Below are 17,043 nucleotides of genomic sequence, written 5' to 3' on the forward strand. Positions count from 1 at the left end.
ACAAAATTCCACTCCTATCCATCCACCACTGCCTTGTATGTAACTCATACTCACACATTCTGCAAAAAAATTAAGTCTATCACTGGAAGGTATCTGTATCAATCATATTAACAAATGAATATTGAATATTCACACTCACCTGGAAATGTACTTATTGCTGGGAAAAGGTGTGGTAGTAAGGCATGAGAGGTATCCTAAAGGGTATACTTTAGAGTCGGCTTCATTTTATGATTTTGACAATTAAATGGTAGGGGTAGGGGGGAGGACCACTAATAATGAATGGCTGACTCATGAACCAGGTGATACCACTTGTTAAAGACAATGTTCTAAGACAACTCTCATGATTTTTGCAGTTTTTCTAAAAACAGATAAAACTAATGGTGGAGTTTACTGAACGGAAAGTTGCGGAGTCTACTACAGCTCCCTTTGGAGTAGTTCTGCTGCATGACACCAAATCCAATCTTAGTTCTGTGAAGCCTGATAAATGGCAATTTTTACCATTCAAGTCACTCTTTTATTCTCCATCCTTAAAATTCAGCAATTTTTTTAAAAAGCGGATAACTCTAATCTTTGTTTATCCAACCCAAGCCATCTCCCAAGCTCATACAGAAAATGAGAGCAACAAAATAAAACTTATGAGACATTTTATTTATTTAACACATTTGTACACTATGTGCCTACCATGTTGTGCTTAACACTAAGATACAAAGATGAATAAGATACTAACTCTTAAGAAACACACAATTTCACATCATTTATCATATAATAAACACTAGAGAAAGTCATTGCCTCATGATAACAGCCATTTGTTTGGTTCTAAAAGCAGATGTGAAGGTGTTGAATTCATAAAAGAAACTATAGATCATAATATGGAACAAAAATAAGACTCCATGGTTCCACTTTAAAGTGTCAAAGACCCAAATTCACACACAATATGAAATCAGCCTTGTGGAAGACACTATGCATGGCCTATCCAGCAGCTATCTCGCACTTCTTCCTTGCACCACAACTCAGGGATGCTGGGCCCCTCCCAGCCTAGGAGATGAGACTTGACTGTGCCAATCAGATGATTCTTATTTCACTTAGGCATACCAGAGATTGCTCTCAGTTGGCCTGTTAACCCAGACCTGGCCAATGAGACAAGAGGATGTATTCTGAGGGTTCCTGGGAAAGATTTTCCCCATTTTGAAAGGTGACACAAGAGAAGAAACTCCCCTTCCTGCCTGCCTTTGAATACGGTTGTGCGAGGATGCGATGACTGAAGCTGTGAAATTTACCTGGTGTCTGTGAGAGGACTGCCCAAGGAAGAAAGTCAGCAAATGAAGATGGCAAAACAGAAAAATAGGAAGCACCTGGGTGCTTGATGTGCCCCGGATTTAACCAGTCCTAAAAATCTCTAGACCTCTTATGTGTGATCATAAATTTCACTCATTATTCATGCCATATTTAGCTTAGTATGTTTTCTGTTACTTGCTGCTGAAAACATCCTTATTGATACAGGCCCATTTAAAAAAAAAAAAAAAAGCAGGGAACAGATAAGTTCGGACTTCAGAGTGATCTCTTCTTAGGCAACTGCAGAATGCAGAAAGGAAAACCTTCTTTCAAGTTATTTACATCTCTGTCCAAAGATTCACCCCATCAAAGCTAACTAGAAGTCTAAAATAACTGCCCACGGAATTCAGCTGGGCTCAGATTGCACTCTATTTTCTGAACCTGTGGCAATATCAAATCACCTGACTAATTGTTGCCAAACCACGTCAAGTCTGCCAGGAGCATCACAAAGTAGCCTTTAGTGTACATAGTATGATGTCCACAGTGGCCTAATTTGCTTCTCCTGTCTTTGCACTTTTGGACCAGAATGCTGGAGGCAATGCTAACCATGGAGTAGAGATAAGTTATATGTATGCATGTCCATATATGGATAATCATTTTTTCCAAAGTGCCCAATATATGCAAGTTACTTTTCTTGGGACCAATAAGGTAAAGAACAAAAAAAAATTTTTTGAAATAGAACAATGCCCTTTAAAACTCAAAATATGAAAAAGCATAACATGTGCACTCTCTCTAGCTTACATCATTTCTCTGAATGAATATACCATTAATCAGACCCTACAGTATTATAAGAACCTACAAAAGTAATCAACTATTTATATGTATATAAATATAATATATACATTTGTAATGAATTTATGCTAGAATAATAAGAACAAAAAATCAAAATGAAAGTTAACACAAATTACTACTATTAATAATAATAATAATGAGAGCTGGCACTAATTGAATGCTTACTTTGGGCCAGGCATCATTACAAACACTTGACATACAGCTTATTAAATCCTCGCAACAACCTTAAAACTGGTAGATATTATTATTATCCATGCTTTAAAACTAAGAAAACTGAGACACAGAGAGGTTAAGCAACTTTCCCAGAGTCACACAGCCAGTGAGTGGCAGAGCCAGGGTTCCAACCCAAGAAGTGTGGCTCCAGAGTCCATTCTCTTATTTATTATACTGCCTCCATGATGAGCTAACATTCTAAATTAAAATCATTCACAATAAGTTTTTAACTGCTATGAATCATTTAATAATTATAATAGAAATCACAATATATGTCTTAATAATGAGTGCAAAAATGATTCGAAGTCTGCAAGGATATGAGAGAGTGTATCTGTTGAAGACTTACCAAAAATGGCAACATTTTATTCTATCAGGAAGATAAAGATTCCAGTGGCTCTTGAACTGTAAAATATCAGCTGACTAGATAGCTATACCCCATCCAGACTGATAAATTTGAAACATGTCACCTATCCTAGACCTATCAAGATCACAGATCACCATGTTAGACAAGAGATCATCAAAATCGTCAAACTACGAAATTGTTACTGCTACACAAAATTCAGAATTAACAGGTGGACTTACTGAAATCATCAAACACCACCTGGAGTACTGACACCATCACCAAAGCTGCCCTTTCTCTGAACAGCTAGAGCTCGGTCCTCTCCCGAGCTCACAAAACAAAGATAAAGAACTGGGTGTAAAAGATGAGGTTTGTTAGAAATCAGAATTTAGCACTATTGGTGACCTTAGACCTAACTCTTCACTACAACTCTTATTTTGACACACTTAGGACCTTCATCACCTGCCAGGCACCTGGTGAACTGTGCTCTGTAACCTTCACAGGAACACTTCTTACATTTCCAACTAGCCTATAAACTCCCAAAGGGTAAGCTCTGCACAAAGCATGTTGTGTTCTGACAATATCTAGAACAAATGAGGAGCCTAGTAGTCTAGTCACTCAGTAAATATCAGCTGAATCAATGACTGAGTGATAAGAAGTAAAGAATGCAAGGAAATAAAGGAACAAAGAATAAGAAACAAATTGCAAGGCAAAATGTATCAGCCTGAGACACGAATTATCATGTGTTCTTCTTTCCCAGATTGTCTGGGTCTCCAAAGAGTATAAAAGAATAGACTGACAAACAGTCATCTAGTGATTCTTTTAAATCATTTTTTATTTCTCAATTACAGTTGACATACATTAGTTTCAGGTGTACATCCAAATGATTAGACACTAAATAACTTACTAGTTGATCATCCCAATAAATCTCGTACCCATCTGATACCATACATAGTTATTAGAATATTACTGACTATATTCCCTAGGCTGTACTTTAGATCCCCTGACTACTGTAACAACCAATACGTACTTCTTAATCCCTTCACCTTTTCCACCCATCCCACTAACCCCCCTCCCACCTGGCAACCATCAAAATGTTCTCTATCTATGAGTCTGTTTCTACCTGTCCGTTTATTTTGTTTTTAGAGTCAATTGTTGATAAATATGTATTTATTGCCACTTTATTGTTCATATTTTTTATCTTTTTTTCTTCTTCTTCTTCAAGACCCTTTAAAATTTCATATAATACTGATTTCGTGGTGATTAACTCCTTTATCTTTTTCTTGTCTGGGAAGCTTTTTATCTGTTCTTTGATTCTAAATGATAGCCTTGCTGAGTAGAGTAATCTTGGTTATAGGTCCTTGCTTTTCCTCACTTTAAATATTTCTTGCCAATCCCTTCTGGCCTGTAAAGTTTCTGTTGAGAAATCAGCTGAGAGTCTTATGGGAGCTCCCTTGTACTAACTGCTTTTCTCTTGCTGCTTTTAAGATTCTCTCTTTGTTAACCTTTTGAATTTTAATTATGATGTGTCTTAGTGTTGGCCTCTTTAGGTTCGTCTTGTTTGGGACTCTCTATGCTTCCTGGATTTGTATGTCTATTTCCCTCACCCGTTTAGGAAGGTTTTCCATCATATTAAAAAAATTTTATTTAATGATTTGAGAGAGAGAGAAACATCAATTTGTTGTTCCACCTATTTATGCATTCATTGGTTGCTTCTTAAATGCGCCCTGACCAGAGATCGAATCTGCAACCGTGGCATATCAGGCCAATGCTCTAACCAACTGAGCTACCCTGCCAGGGCCTGTCATTATTTTTTCACATAGGTTTTCAATTCCTTACTCTCTCTCTCCTCCTTCTGATACCCCCAAAATGCTAATGTTGGTACACTTGAAGTTGTCCCAGAGGCTCCTTATACTATCCTCATTTTTTTTTCCATTCTTTTTTCTTTTTGCTATTCTGATTGGGTGTTTTCTTCTTCCTTATCTTCCAAATCTCTGATTTGACTCCTTGCTTTATCTACTTCACTGCTGATTCCCTTTAATATAGTCTTTTCAGTTAATGTATTCTTGATTTCTGACTTGTTCTTTATGTTTTCTAGTTCTGCTTCCTTTCTCTTTGTTGAAGTTCTCACTAAGTTCATCTTTGCACTAAGCATTCTTATAACCAGTGTCTTGAGCTCTGAATTTAGTAGATTGCTTGTCTCCATTTTGTTTAGTTCTTTTTCTGGAGCTTTGCTCTGTTCTTTCATTTGGGACATGTTTCTTTGTCTCATTTGGTAGCCTCCCTGTGTTTGTCTCTATGTATTAGGTAGAGCTGCTACATCTCCCAGGCTTGGAAGAGTGGCCTAATGTAGTAGGTATCCTGTAGGTCCAGCGGCACAGCCTGCCTGTTCACCCAAAGTGGGCACTCCAGGTGCACTCCCCCCGCCCCCGCCCCTGCCCCCTGTGGGCTATGTACACCTTCCTGTTACATTTGAGCCTTGATTATTGTTGGCACCTCAATAGGAGGGATTTACCCCCAGGCCAATCTGCTTTGAGGACTAGCGGACCTCTGTAGAGGGTCAGCTGTGCAGGGCTCCACCCCACACAGTAGGACTTACTTCAGTGGGACTCTGATGTCTGCTGAATCTGTCCCGTGAGTGTGTCACTTGTGGAAGTGGTTGGGTGGTGCTTCAATGTGGTCTAAACTGTCCTCTGGGTGCACTGGCTTTGGGGCCTCCCGGGAGGTGCAGGCCAAGGTCAGCCACTGCCTTAGTTCTGCCTGGGATCTCTCAACATGAGCTACAAAGCCATCTACAGATGGCTGCTACTTGTGCTGGGCTTGGAGGTACCCAGGAGGGGCCAAGCTGTGAACCAAGGCCAGCTGCCACTAGTGCTTGGCCTAGGGCCACTTAGTGAAAGGTATGGGACATGCCGAGGCCAGATGTTGCCTGTTTGAGAGATTTTTAGGAAAGTCTGAAGCATGAGCCATGGCAGGCCATTTTTATGGAAAAGCCACTGGAAACAGCTTGGGTAGGCCTGAAATTTGGGTGGGGTGGGGTCTGAGAGAATCACCCTGGTGGGGCGAACAGTGATAGCCAGGTTGATAGAGACTCAGATATGATGCCCACCTGCTGGCTCCGGGGGGGGGGGGGGGGGGGCTCAGCAAAGGAACAATGGCCTCTGCCAGCACTTCTGTCTGGGAGAAAACTGCCCCTCCAGCTCTTGTCCTGAGGCTAGATAATTCAGTTCCTCCCTATACGTCCTTGGTGCCTTGTGAGGGGCTGCCCCAGTGCTGGAGGTAAAAGCAAGGAAGTCTGAGTAAGTTCACGTGCAGGCCCTTTAAGAGGAACTACCTGGGACTCCAGCAGTTCTCTCCCTCAGCCTTAATCCCACTGGCTTTTACAGCAAGAAATTATGGGGACTTTTCTTCCTGGCACTGGTCCTGGGATGGGGGGCCTGGTGTGGGGCTCTTTGGTCCTCAGAGAGGGACCATGGCAGCCAAGATATCCCTCCTGATTTTTATCTGCCAATTATGGGTGTGAAACCAGCCTGTTCCATGTCTCCACCCCTCCTATCAGTCTCCATGTGGCTTATTCTTTAAATCCTTAGTTTTAGAACTCCCATTCAGGCAGTTCTGAATAATGGCTGTTCTGTAGTTTAGCTGTAATTTTGATGTGGTTGTGGGAGAATGCAAATACTGTCTTTACCTACACCTCATCTAATGACTTTAAAGATGAAAAGAGAAATGTTTCTCCGTACCTTTAATCAAAGCACCTTGATAAAATTTGGTATTTAACCAGTAAATTAAAGAATACAATCTTTTTTGTTTCTTTTGTAAGGACTGAGTGTTAAACAAGAAAAACAGTTTGAGAATAAAATTCTATTGAGTCTTCCTATCAACCTGAGGTTAAAAAGATGTCTGTGGACATAATTCTAGGATTATTAAAACCAAACTTTCTGTCAGCACCCAAGCAAGACCCAAACTCAACTCCCTTTCCTTTTCTCATTACATATACCTTGGATAATAATACTGACCTACTTTACAGAGCTATCATAAGGAATAATCAGCTTTAAAATGCTAAGCACATTTGTAAACAGTGTCAACAATTTAAAAAAAAAGCTAAGCACATCAAGGTACAGAAAGCTTATAATATGTATATGTAGTTAACTACATTTACAATTAATAAATGTATCACGATACAAACCACTGTGTTAATTACTTAAAATACTGCAAATTTTTTAGTCACAAATAACACCTCACATTAAAGATGTTCATTAATGAGTGTATATTTTCTAAAACATTCAAATATCTTTAAAGAAATAGGCTGAGTACCACAGAAAGAATTACTTATAACTTTTGATTAAGCACACTAGAACATAAAATTATTAAGTGGCATTTGCTTCTGATCCCTAGGCCTCTGGACCAGAAAGCTAACTACTCGGCTATCAAAAAAAGTCAACACATCTCACCAAGTTTGATTACCACCATTATCATCATCATCAGAATGGGTGTAGAGCCTCCCAGACCACCTATCACTCCTAATGAGGAAGGGATGGGGCCCCTAATAAGTATAGTGTTGAGATCTGAACACTTCCTGTGGCACCTTCTGCCTTTCATATCAGTTATGCCCATGGAAAGAATCACTTCAAAAGCAGGAAGTCATTATAGGATTTCTTCTATTTCCTTTTAGCTCACTAGTTGCTTTCTGGGAGAAGCTGATTAACATAACAGTTATTGAGTCCTTCAGCTACAGGAAAGCAAACTGAGAAGCTAACTCAAAGTGTTACTTCTATCAGGGTTAGCAGCAACCACAGCTCTGGGAATTGAGACTTCTGAGATGTTCTGCTTTATAAACCTCATTTATTAAACAGCAGGAAAGCTGTTACATATGGTGATGGGCATTATGGAAATGCTTAGACAGAATACAAAATGTGAATATGAACTGGATTAAATTACCTGCAAGAAAGCAAGACACTAACTCAGGAGAAAGTAAAAGGAACCAATCATAGATACGAATCCAACAGGGTTGCACAGAAATGTTAGAGTCTGCTTATAAATTGTTACCCTTGGGGTTTGCTATGAAAAGACTTCCTGGGATATCTATGCAGAATTTTAAAAATTTAACATAGTCAAATTAGATTAAACTAAATAACTGCACCTAACATAGTTGTCTACTCAAGATAGAAAGGTTAGAAGAGGTTTACAATAATTCAGACAGCCCTAATAAAACAAGAATTAGTTTATGCTAATCCCAATATGGGAAATCAGAGTAAATATTGGGAAAGAAAAACTGTCCATTTAGCTGAAAAGTAATGTTGACAATGTGGCTGGGTGGGAATAAGAGCAGCACAGTAAACTGAGGTAATTTTTTTCAATTTTCACTATAGGCAACCAGTTCCTATTTTAGTTTAATAAAATATTTCAAGATTTGCTTCATATTCAGTTCTAGATGAATCACTTTACTTATAAAATGTCATCATTTAGGGGGAAAAAAATCATGTTTTGTTTGCTTACTTTATTAAAAAAGAGGGGGCACACAAGTCTTCCTATAATGCAGCTTTGTTAAGTATATGTCTTAGGAAATTATCAGATGAATTCATGAGCAAAAACACAAGGAAATTAGGAATACTCATACCATGTCCTAATCACTGAAACAATCCCTGATTTTGGAGGGTGGAGATAAGGTTGATATCACAACAGACAGGAGAGCATAAAGGGGAGAAAAGTCACGCGGGAGAAGGATATGCAAGACAGTTATAATCCAGCACTTCTTTTTGAAAACTGGACATTGAGTTTAAATGGGGTTTGGCATTCTGCCCATGAAAAATGTTTCTGGGAATCACAGGCATCTTTGCCCTTGGCTGAAGCACAAATGAATGAGTCATGGACACACCTAAGCTAGAACCCTAAGCTGCCTGACACACTGGAAAAATATATGTGCCTGCATAACGAGGAATTTCAGTATTGGATGTGTCCTTGAACGCCCTCTCCCCTCCACATAGGTTAGGTTGGTCACATAAGGGCAGTACTGAGGAGAGAAATGAGAGTACAAGGAAAGCACAGTAGTCTCAGGAGCAATAAAAGGAATTGGAAACTGTTCAGATGTTCTCAAGGAGAAGAAAAAGAAGAAACCCATACAAGTACTGTGGAGTGTTCTGAATCACTGCTCTGTCACAGGTACAGGATGCCTCCAAAAAATGAATTTTTATACCTTGCAACTGTGCCAGTTAGACACAAAGTATAAAATATCAGTATAAACTGATATGTGATGGTTAGCAGGACAGACTCAAGATACATTTTGAATAGAAGAATTTTGTCCTGGTACATTGCCTACATCACCACCTTCCACCTTTCCTTCCCCTTACTCTTTTTAATCCTTCATACTGCAAAGTCGTTTGGTCTGGGCAATGATGTCACCTTGAAATCTCAGACTTGCCCACTATCCCCAGAAACATGTCCTCTGGGGAGGTGGCCTTCTACCAAGCTCCCTCCCCAAATACCACAGTGGTTACCTGGGGAAAGCATTCCTGTGGGCGAGGGCCAGCACAGGTTACCTGAAACAGGGTCTGTCTGTCACTAGCTTCCCCTACATGCCTAGCAGCTCTCCAGGTCACAGTTCTCAATAAGCAAATACAGAAAACAAGCTCATTCTCTTTTCCCACTCATTAAAAATAAACCCAAATGGTACCCAGATTTAGAACACACCTACTAATGAAAAAGTTAAAAGAAGAGAGGGAGGTACCCACCCACATAATCTTTCCACTCAAAGAGGAACTATTCCACAGCTGCTATGGAGTTTATAATTAACAGACAAGCTTAACCAACAACAGAAATTTCTGTAATCTATTGTAATTTACACTACAACCTTGTTTATTTCAAATTTAGATTATAAACATCGGCTAGATTCCATGGTTGAATCCAAAAGCCTTCTTGGCACACCTCTAGCTCAAGTCTGTTGCAATCACTCAGCCTTGCCTACAAAGAGCACTGGCCTGACCCAACACACAGGCAGAAGCAGAGTGGCTGCTCCTCACTCCCAGAGTCCCATGAACCACCCACCACTAGCTCCATGGAGCTGTGTCAGGAGGCTCCACTGGTAGGATGTCAGATTGCACTCAGATGTGTTCACCATGGTGCCTTCCACAGATCTTTGCCACTGTGGGACTACAAGGATTTTGTTTCCTTTCTCACCTGCCACTCCAAGTTGAATCTTCTCACCCTGGGTTCTAAGACAAAGGTGTGCAACGAGGCATCCTGAGCTACCAGCTCTGCAGGGACGCTGCCTGACAAAAGGCACAATTCACAGAGAAAACAGACAGGAGAGCAAACTTCACAGGCTACAGTTAGTTTTGCGGAGTCTTCTTTATCATTTGAATCTACTTCAAGTGCTGCACTAAAATAGGAAGTCTCTTTTTACAAGACAGGGAATTAAGGCTCTGAAGTACAGAATCAGAGCATGGTAGTGCCTCCACTAGGTTTGTCTGACTCCAAAGTTCACCCTAACCATATTATCTCTGCAGGATTAATGGAAATATCTCCTGGTCCTCAAAATAATCTCTTCAAAGGCTGGCCAGGGCGAATATAAGTCCTTCAAGGATCATTGGTGTGAAGTGGACCTAAAGGGTCTCTAAGTCCTGATGAAATGTAGACATTCCCAAAGGAAGGAACCTGATGTTTGGCTGTGACCTGCCACTGACACCTCTGTAAGCATTAGTTGTTAGACACTGGCTCTCACCTGGGGAAACAGAGCAAGAATGGGAGTTTAATATAAGACACAGGTGAGTTTTAACAGGAGGAAAGGAAAAAAGACCTCGGTTTTTAATTTCTTCTAATATGAAAACCATTTTTAAAAGTAAAAAACCAGAGAAACAAGATGGCGGCGTAGGTAACAGCTGCACCCGCCGCCTCCCACAACCACATCAAAATTAAAACTAAAACACAGAACCACCATCACTCAGAGCCTCTTGAAACCTGGCTGAACAGAGCCCCACAACCAGGGAGCTGAAGAAGCACCGAGACCGGCAGGAGGGGTGGAGACGCGGGCGGATCCGGGCTGAATCGCAGAGAAGCGGCCGCAGGCCCACACCCGGTGCCACGGTTGAAACCCGGGAGGGAATCTCGGCGGCGGAGTTTTCCCGGAGGAGGGAGGGGTCCCAGCCCCACAGCAGGCCCCCAGCCCAGGGCTCCAGGGCCGGGAAGAGACGTCCCCACAACTCTGAACAGTGAAACCAGCAGGGACTGTCGCTGAGGGAGGAAGAGGCTGAGGGGGTCCCAGCTGCTCCTCTAAAGGGCCCGGCACGGACTCACTCGGACACACTCCCTCTGAGCCCAGCGCCGAGCAGCAGCTGGAAAGGAACCTGGGACACTCGGGGAGGAACTAACCTGCCTGAGATCCGGGGGAGAGGTGGAGGGCAGCTTCCTCCCAGGCAGAAGGGCTGGCAGAGGCCACTGCTCCTTTGGGGAGTCCTCCCTGCACAGAGCTGGCAGGCACGCGCCATGTTTGAATCGCCAGCACCTGACTCCCACCTTTGGCCCCGCCCCCCCACCTGCAGCTCATTCAGGCCATTTCCAGGGGCTTTTCTGTGCAAGTGGCCTCTCAAGCCTCATGCTTAGGACTTTCCTAAATCTCTCAAACAAGCAGCAGCGGACCCCATACGGCTTGATAAGTGGCCCAAGGCCTGGCACTAGCGTCAGCCTGCATTGGCTCATAGCGTGTCCTCTCCTGGACACCTCCAAGCCCAGCACAAGTAACAGCCAACTACGGTTTGCTGTGTAGCTCATGCTGGGTGGCCCTGGGCAAGGCACTGGCAGAGGCTGACTTTGCACCTCCCGGGAGGCCCCAGAGACAGTGCACCTGGTGGTCAAACCCGACCACGCTGGATTACAACCCCACCACAGCCACAAGTGACACACTCAAGGGGCATACCTGGTGAACCAAAGCTCCACTGAAGTAAATCCTGTGGTGTCTCCAGCACAGCAGCTCTTTGGCTGTAGTTGCAGCTGGTCCTCTCAGCTGATTGGCCTGGGGTTCAATTCCTCCCAGTGACGCCAACAGCAACCAAGGCTCAACTACAACAGGACAGTGCACACAGCCCACACAGGGGAGCACCTAGAAGGCCCAGCTCAGGTGACTGGGGAGGCTGAGCCACTGGACCCTACAGGACACCTACTACACAAAGCCATTCTACATATTCCAGGAGACACAGCAGTTCTATCTAATACACAGAAACAAACACCTGGAAGCAGCCAAAATGCGGAGGCAAAGAAACATGTCACAAAGGAAAGAACACAAGAAATCTCTAGAAGAGGAACTAAATGAAATAGATCCAAGCAAGCTAACAGATAGAGAGTTCAGAATTTTAGTTATAAGGATGTTTAAGCAGATGGTTAGGGAAATAACTGAGAAAATCGATAACATAATAAAGTACCAATTTGAAATGAAGGCTACACGAACTGAAATGAAGAATAATTTACAGGGAATCAACAGTAGAGTAGAGGACACTGAGAATCAAATGAGCAATTTGGAACATGAGGAAACAAAAAACACCCAACCAGAGAGCAAAAAGAAAAAAGAATCCAGAAATATGAAAATAGTATAAGGAGCCTCTGGGACAACTTCAAGAGGCCCAACATTCGTATTATTGGGGTGCCAGAAGAGGCAGAAAGAGACCAAGGAATTGAAAACCTATTTGAAAAAATAATTACAGAAAACTTCCCATACCTGGGGAAAGAAATCGACTTTCAAGTCCAGGAAGCACAGAGGGTCCCAAACAAGAGGAACCCAAAGAGGCCCACAGCAAGACACATCATAATTAAAATGCCAAAGGTTAAAGACAAAGAGAGAATCTTAAAAGCAGCAAGGGAAAAGCAATTAGTTACCTACAAGGGAGCACCCATACCACTGTCAGCTGATTTCTCAACAGAAACTTTGCAGGCCAGAAGGGAGTGGCAAGAAATATTCAAAGTGATGAAAAACATGGAACTACAACCAAGACTGCTCTACCCAGCAAAGCTATCATTTAGAACTGAAGGTCAAATAAAGAGCTTCACAGATAAGAAAAAGCTAAAGGAGTTCATCACCACCAGACCAGCACTACAGGAAATGTTGAAGGGTGTTCTTTAAGAAGAAGCTAATGAACAAAAGAATCTGATGAACTAAATAGATCCAGAGACATTGACATGCAACAGACGATCATATTTCAGAGGAAAGAGGGAAGGGGGGTGGAGGGTGAGAAGAGATTAACCAAAGAAGTTATATGCATATATGCATAACCCATGGACACAGTCAACAGGGTGAAGGCCTGGGGAGGGGGTGGGAGCGAAGTGGAGTGGGTCAATTGCAGGGGGAAATGGTAGACCTGTAATACTTTCAACAATAAGGATAAATTTAAAAAGAAGAAAAAAAAAAGTAAAAAACCACCCAGCTGGGTGTGGCTCAGCAGTTGAGCATCAACCTAGATCAAGAAGACTGCGGTTCGATTCTCGGTCAGGGCACATGCCAGGTTGCGAGCTGGGTCCCCAGTAAGGGACGTGAAGGAGGCAGCCAATCAGTGATGACTCTCTCATCATTGTTTCTCTTTCTCTCCCTCTCCCTTCCTCTCTGAAATCAATAAAGATATATTTTTTTAAAAAAGGAAAAAACCTTCCTGCCACCACCGTAATAGTTCTAATATTATATTTTGTATATTAACTGGTAAAACATAATGAATAGGATTTACTAACTCAATTTATGAATTGATGACACTGTTAACTGAATTTTTATTTTAGTGAAAACTACCATCTATTCACATTTGAAAACCTGTAGTATCAGGTATATTGTATATATAAAGGTGTACATATGGACCATGCTACAAGCCACTTCCTTGAAATCCCAAGAGTCCAAGGGCCACAGGTCCAGAAACCCCTGATTAGAACACTGGGTATTGCTACAGGTGCGCAGGCCTGGTGGGATGTGGCAGGGAGGGTTCCCAAGAGGGAACCTGGAGGCAAAGAATGGGGGAAAAGACCACAAATCACACTTCACATACTTCATAATTCGACCTAAGACCAGCCCTGCAGCCCTTTACCCAGTGGTCAACATAAAAACAGATAAGTTAAAACTGATATTTGGGCAAGGGAACTATGGAATGCAGCCACTTGCTATGGGAGGGAATAAATATGAGAAAAAAGGGAGACGGAGTCACAGAAGAAATTAGCTCACCCTGACACCAAAATGACTTGCCTAAATAAACACAAAAGGGTAAAATCATCTAGAAAAAAACAGCAAGACTGTCCTTTAATGAAGCTTCAGAATCTTGATTTGATTTGAATTAAATAAAAAAGTCAGCAAGTAACAAAAAAATGACAATGCCATGCTAGCATGACAAATACAGCATGGTCACAATTTAAGACGCTACCTTACCATTTCTCACCAAAAGGAGGCTCATTTAAGTATCATGACCACTACTCCAAATGTAGCTAAAATCCAAGACTAAGAAAGTACCTCATAGATAGATCTACGCTATATATATACATACTGAGGTCAAACTTAGGTCCTTTAGACAAAAAACATGGGAGAAAAAGAACTTAAACCAACGGACATTAAATACACACAGCACCTACTATCAATAAATAAAAGACCCTAAAACTTAAGGAATCTAATTAGCCCTCTACCTTTCCAGCTTCTCCTCTCTCACTTCACCTCCATCAACAGTCTCACCACACTATTCAACATTCCCTGAACAAGGACTGCACCAGCACACCCATGCCTTTACCACTGGGCAGTAAGGTTGGTGTTCCTACCACATTCATAAACATACACACAGTAAGGTTGGTGTTCCTACCACATTCATAAACATACACACACATTTGCTGAAGTCCTACTCCTGCTTCCCACTTGACCTCCAAAGGTGGAATGAATCCCTCTCCCTTATTGCCCCCAGCAAGTTCTTCAACTTATCTCACACATTTTTCCACACAGGTTCCCTGGAGCCAAGTCATCACTATCTCATTCCCTTTCTACTCACAACACCAAGCACAGTATTTAGCACAAACTGCTTAACAAAAGCATGTTGCAGAAATAAACAAATGAATAGGCATTTAGGAGGAAAACTTAGGGGAAAATGCTTCTAATATCAATTGTCTGAGGATTACCTCTTCACAAAACAATCACAATGTCTTAGCATTCAATTACAGGAGAAAAGTCTATTTCTCTAACTAGTCAATTCCCTCCCCTGGTAACGGACACAACATATGTTGTCTAATAAAAAAAAAAAGTCTGGTTTTCCATCAAAAGGCTTGAATTAGACACAACAGTTCCGAACAGACGGGGATCCTGCACCATTCAAAGAGCCTCCCTGAAAGATAAACACTTACTGAGGAAATCTTCCACCGACACTGCCCCGTTCTCCAGCCTTTCTCACCAGTCATCAAGGCAGACAAGGTGCACTCACCTGGCTTATTTCCTTCCCTCTCGTGGCCCAGCTGCCCCTTGGTGTTCAAACCACACGTGTAAACCTCCCCATCCTCCAGCAGGAACACGGAGTGGTTTCCTCCACAGGCCACTTCCTTCACACTTCTGTCTGTTATAAATCCGCACACCTGTGGCTCCGCCACAATCCCTTGTAGGTTAGTGCTGATTCCAGGTTGGCCCAGAGACCAATATCCCCAACATAACATTGTTCTTATCCTTCAGGGAATCATGTAGCCTAGAAAAGAGTTTTGTAAAAAAAGGTTTTAAAAAATAGGTCAGAGGAAATCACACTGAGTAATAAATGTAATCAATTTTTTTAAATAACCTCTAATATTCCTCAGATAACTTGCATCTCAAAAGAATACTTATTAATAGTGTTGAAAGTTGTCATGTTATAATAATAATGCTATTTTTGTGTTTTGGTAAGAGTTTAAAGATTTCTAAACAAATTTTGTTTATGTAAATGAATTGTGAAAACAGGATATGGTATTCAGATCACTGAGGAGGAACTCTTGAGTGCAGGAGCCTTGCTAAAACAATCTTTGCAAGTCATAGTAATAACAGCTTTGAAATTACCCTCATGACTTCACCTTGTCCTTTCTCGTTGCACTTTTCCTTTGAGTTTTCTACTTATATAATTTAAAAAAATTTTTTAACTCCTTTAGGTAACCTATTGTTAGCTTGGAAGTAATTCACCACTTGAAACTGAGAAATGGAAAAAAAATGTTACTTCTCTGCCATTTCCTCTTACACATCCTTCTGGATCTGAGTCAAGCTTCATTTCCTACCCAAGAGCCTCTGGAGACCATTCCAGCCACCGTGAGCCTCCATCCCTCTGACACATCCACTATATTGCCCTGATTAAAAACTTTCTCTGTATCTTATAACTTAACTCCTCAGTCAGATTTTAATTGCCTTAAAGAGAGACCACAGTATAATATATACCTCTTCAATCTAGCCAGTTTCAATGAACTTTTGGCTAATTGATTACTGCTGACTGTAGCCCAAAGTTTTACTACTTTTAAAAATGCATGCTTCCCTTTCATACAAACAAAAACAAAATTTCACCTCCCTATCAGTTCACACCCACTAGAATGGGTATAATCAAAAAGCACAGATAATAACAAGTGTTGGTAAGGAGGTGGAGTAAGTGGAGCCCTCCTACACTGCCGATGGGAATGTAAAATAGCACAGGTGCTTTGAAAAAGCCTGGTGGTTCCTAAAATGGCTAAACATAGAGTTACCATATGATCCAGCAATTTTCACTGCTAGCGATATATCCAAGACAACGGTAAACGAACAGGGAAAAGACAAATACCATATGATAAAATAAACGAATAAACAAAACAGAAACAAACTCATAAATACAGAGAATAAATTGATGGTCCCCAGATGGAAGAGGTGTTGGGGGGATGGGCAAAAAAGGTGAAAGGGATTAAAATGTACAAATTTCCAGTTATAAAAATGGTCACAGGGATGTAAAGTACAGCATAGGGAATATAGGCAATAATGTTTTAATAACTATGTATGCTACCAGGTGGACACTAGACTTAACAGGGTGATCACTTTTTAAGGTATAAATATCTAATCACTTTGTTGTACACCTGAAACTAATATAGTATTGTATGTCAACTGTAATAGAAAAGTAAATTTTTAAAAATTTAAATAGGAAAAAATAGAATTACAAGCATACATACACACGAAAACTTGTACACAAATGTTCAAACAGCATTATTCATATGACAAAAAGGTAGCAATAACTCAATGCCTATCAACTGATGAATGAATAAGCAAAATGTGTTATTTCTATACAATGGAACATTCTTTAATTACCTATGGTAATGCTATTCGACTCACTCTTTGAATTCTTTCAGGAAAGGCATGAAAAATAAAAAAAATAAATAAAACTAAAACTCAACTTGCTGTCTTAACC

The 17,043-nt window shown here is 41.1% G+C and overlaps 1 protein-coding gene across 2 annotated transcripts in view; it reads right to left on the reverse strand.

The window, feature by feature from the left end:
• HERC3 (HECT and RLD domain containing E3 ubiquitin protein ligase 3) overlaps positions 1–17,043 on the reverse strand; it is a 104,717-nt gene that overhangs the window by 79,184 nt on the left and 8,490 nt on the right. For both annotated transcript variants that reach the window (XM_087826596.1, XM_016203230.2), the window contains one exon: positions 15,091–15,345. In XM_087826596.1, coding sequence (XP_087682722.1) covers positions 15,091–15,316 — 226 coding nt within the window. In that variant the 5' untranslated portion in view covers positions 15,317–15,345. The remainder of the gene's footprint in view (positions 1–15,090; positions 15,346–17,043) is intronic.

This window comes from Miniopterus natalensis, chromosome 1, assembly GCF_054644295.1.
Source record: "Miniopterus natalensis isolate mMinNat1 chromosome 1, mMinNat1.hap1, whole genome shotgun sequence".
NCBI lineage: Eukaryota > Metazoa > Chordata > Mammalia > Chiroptera > Miniopteridae > Miniopterus > Miniopterus natalensis.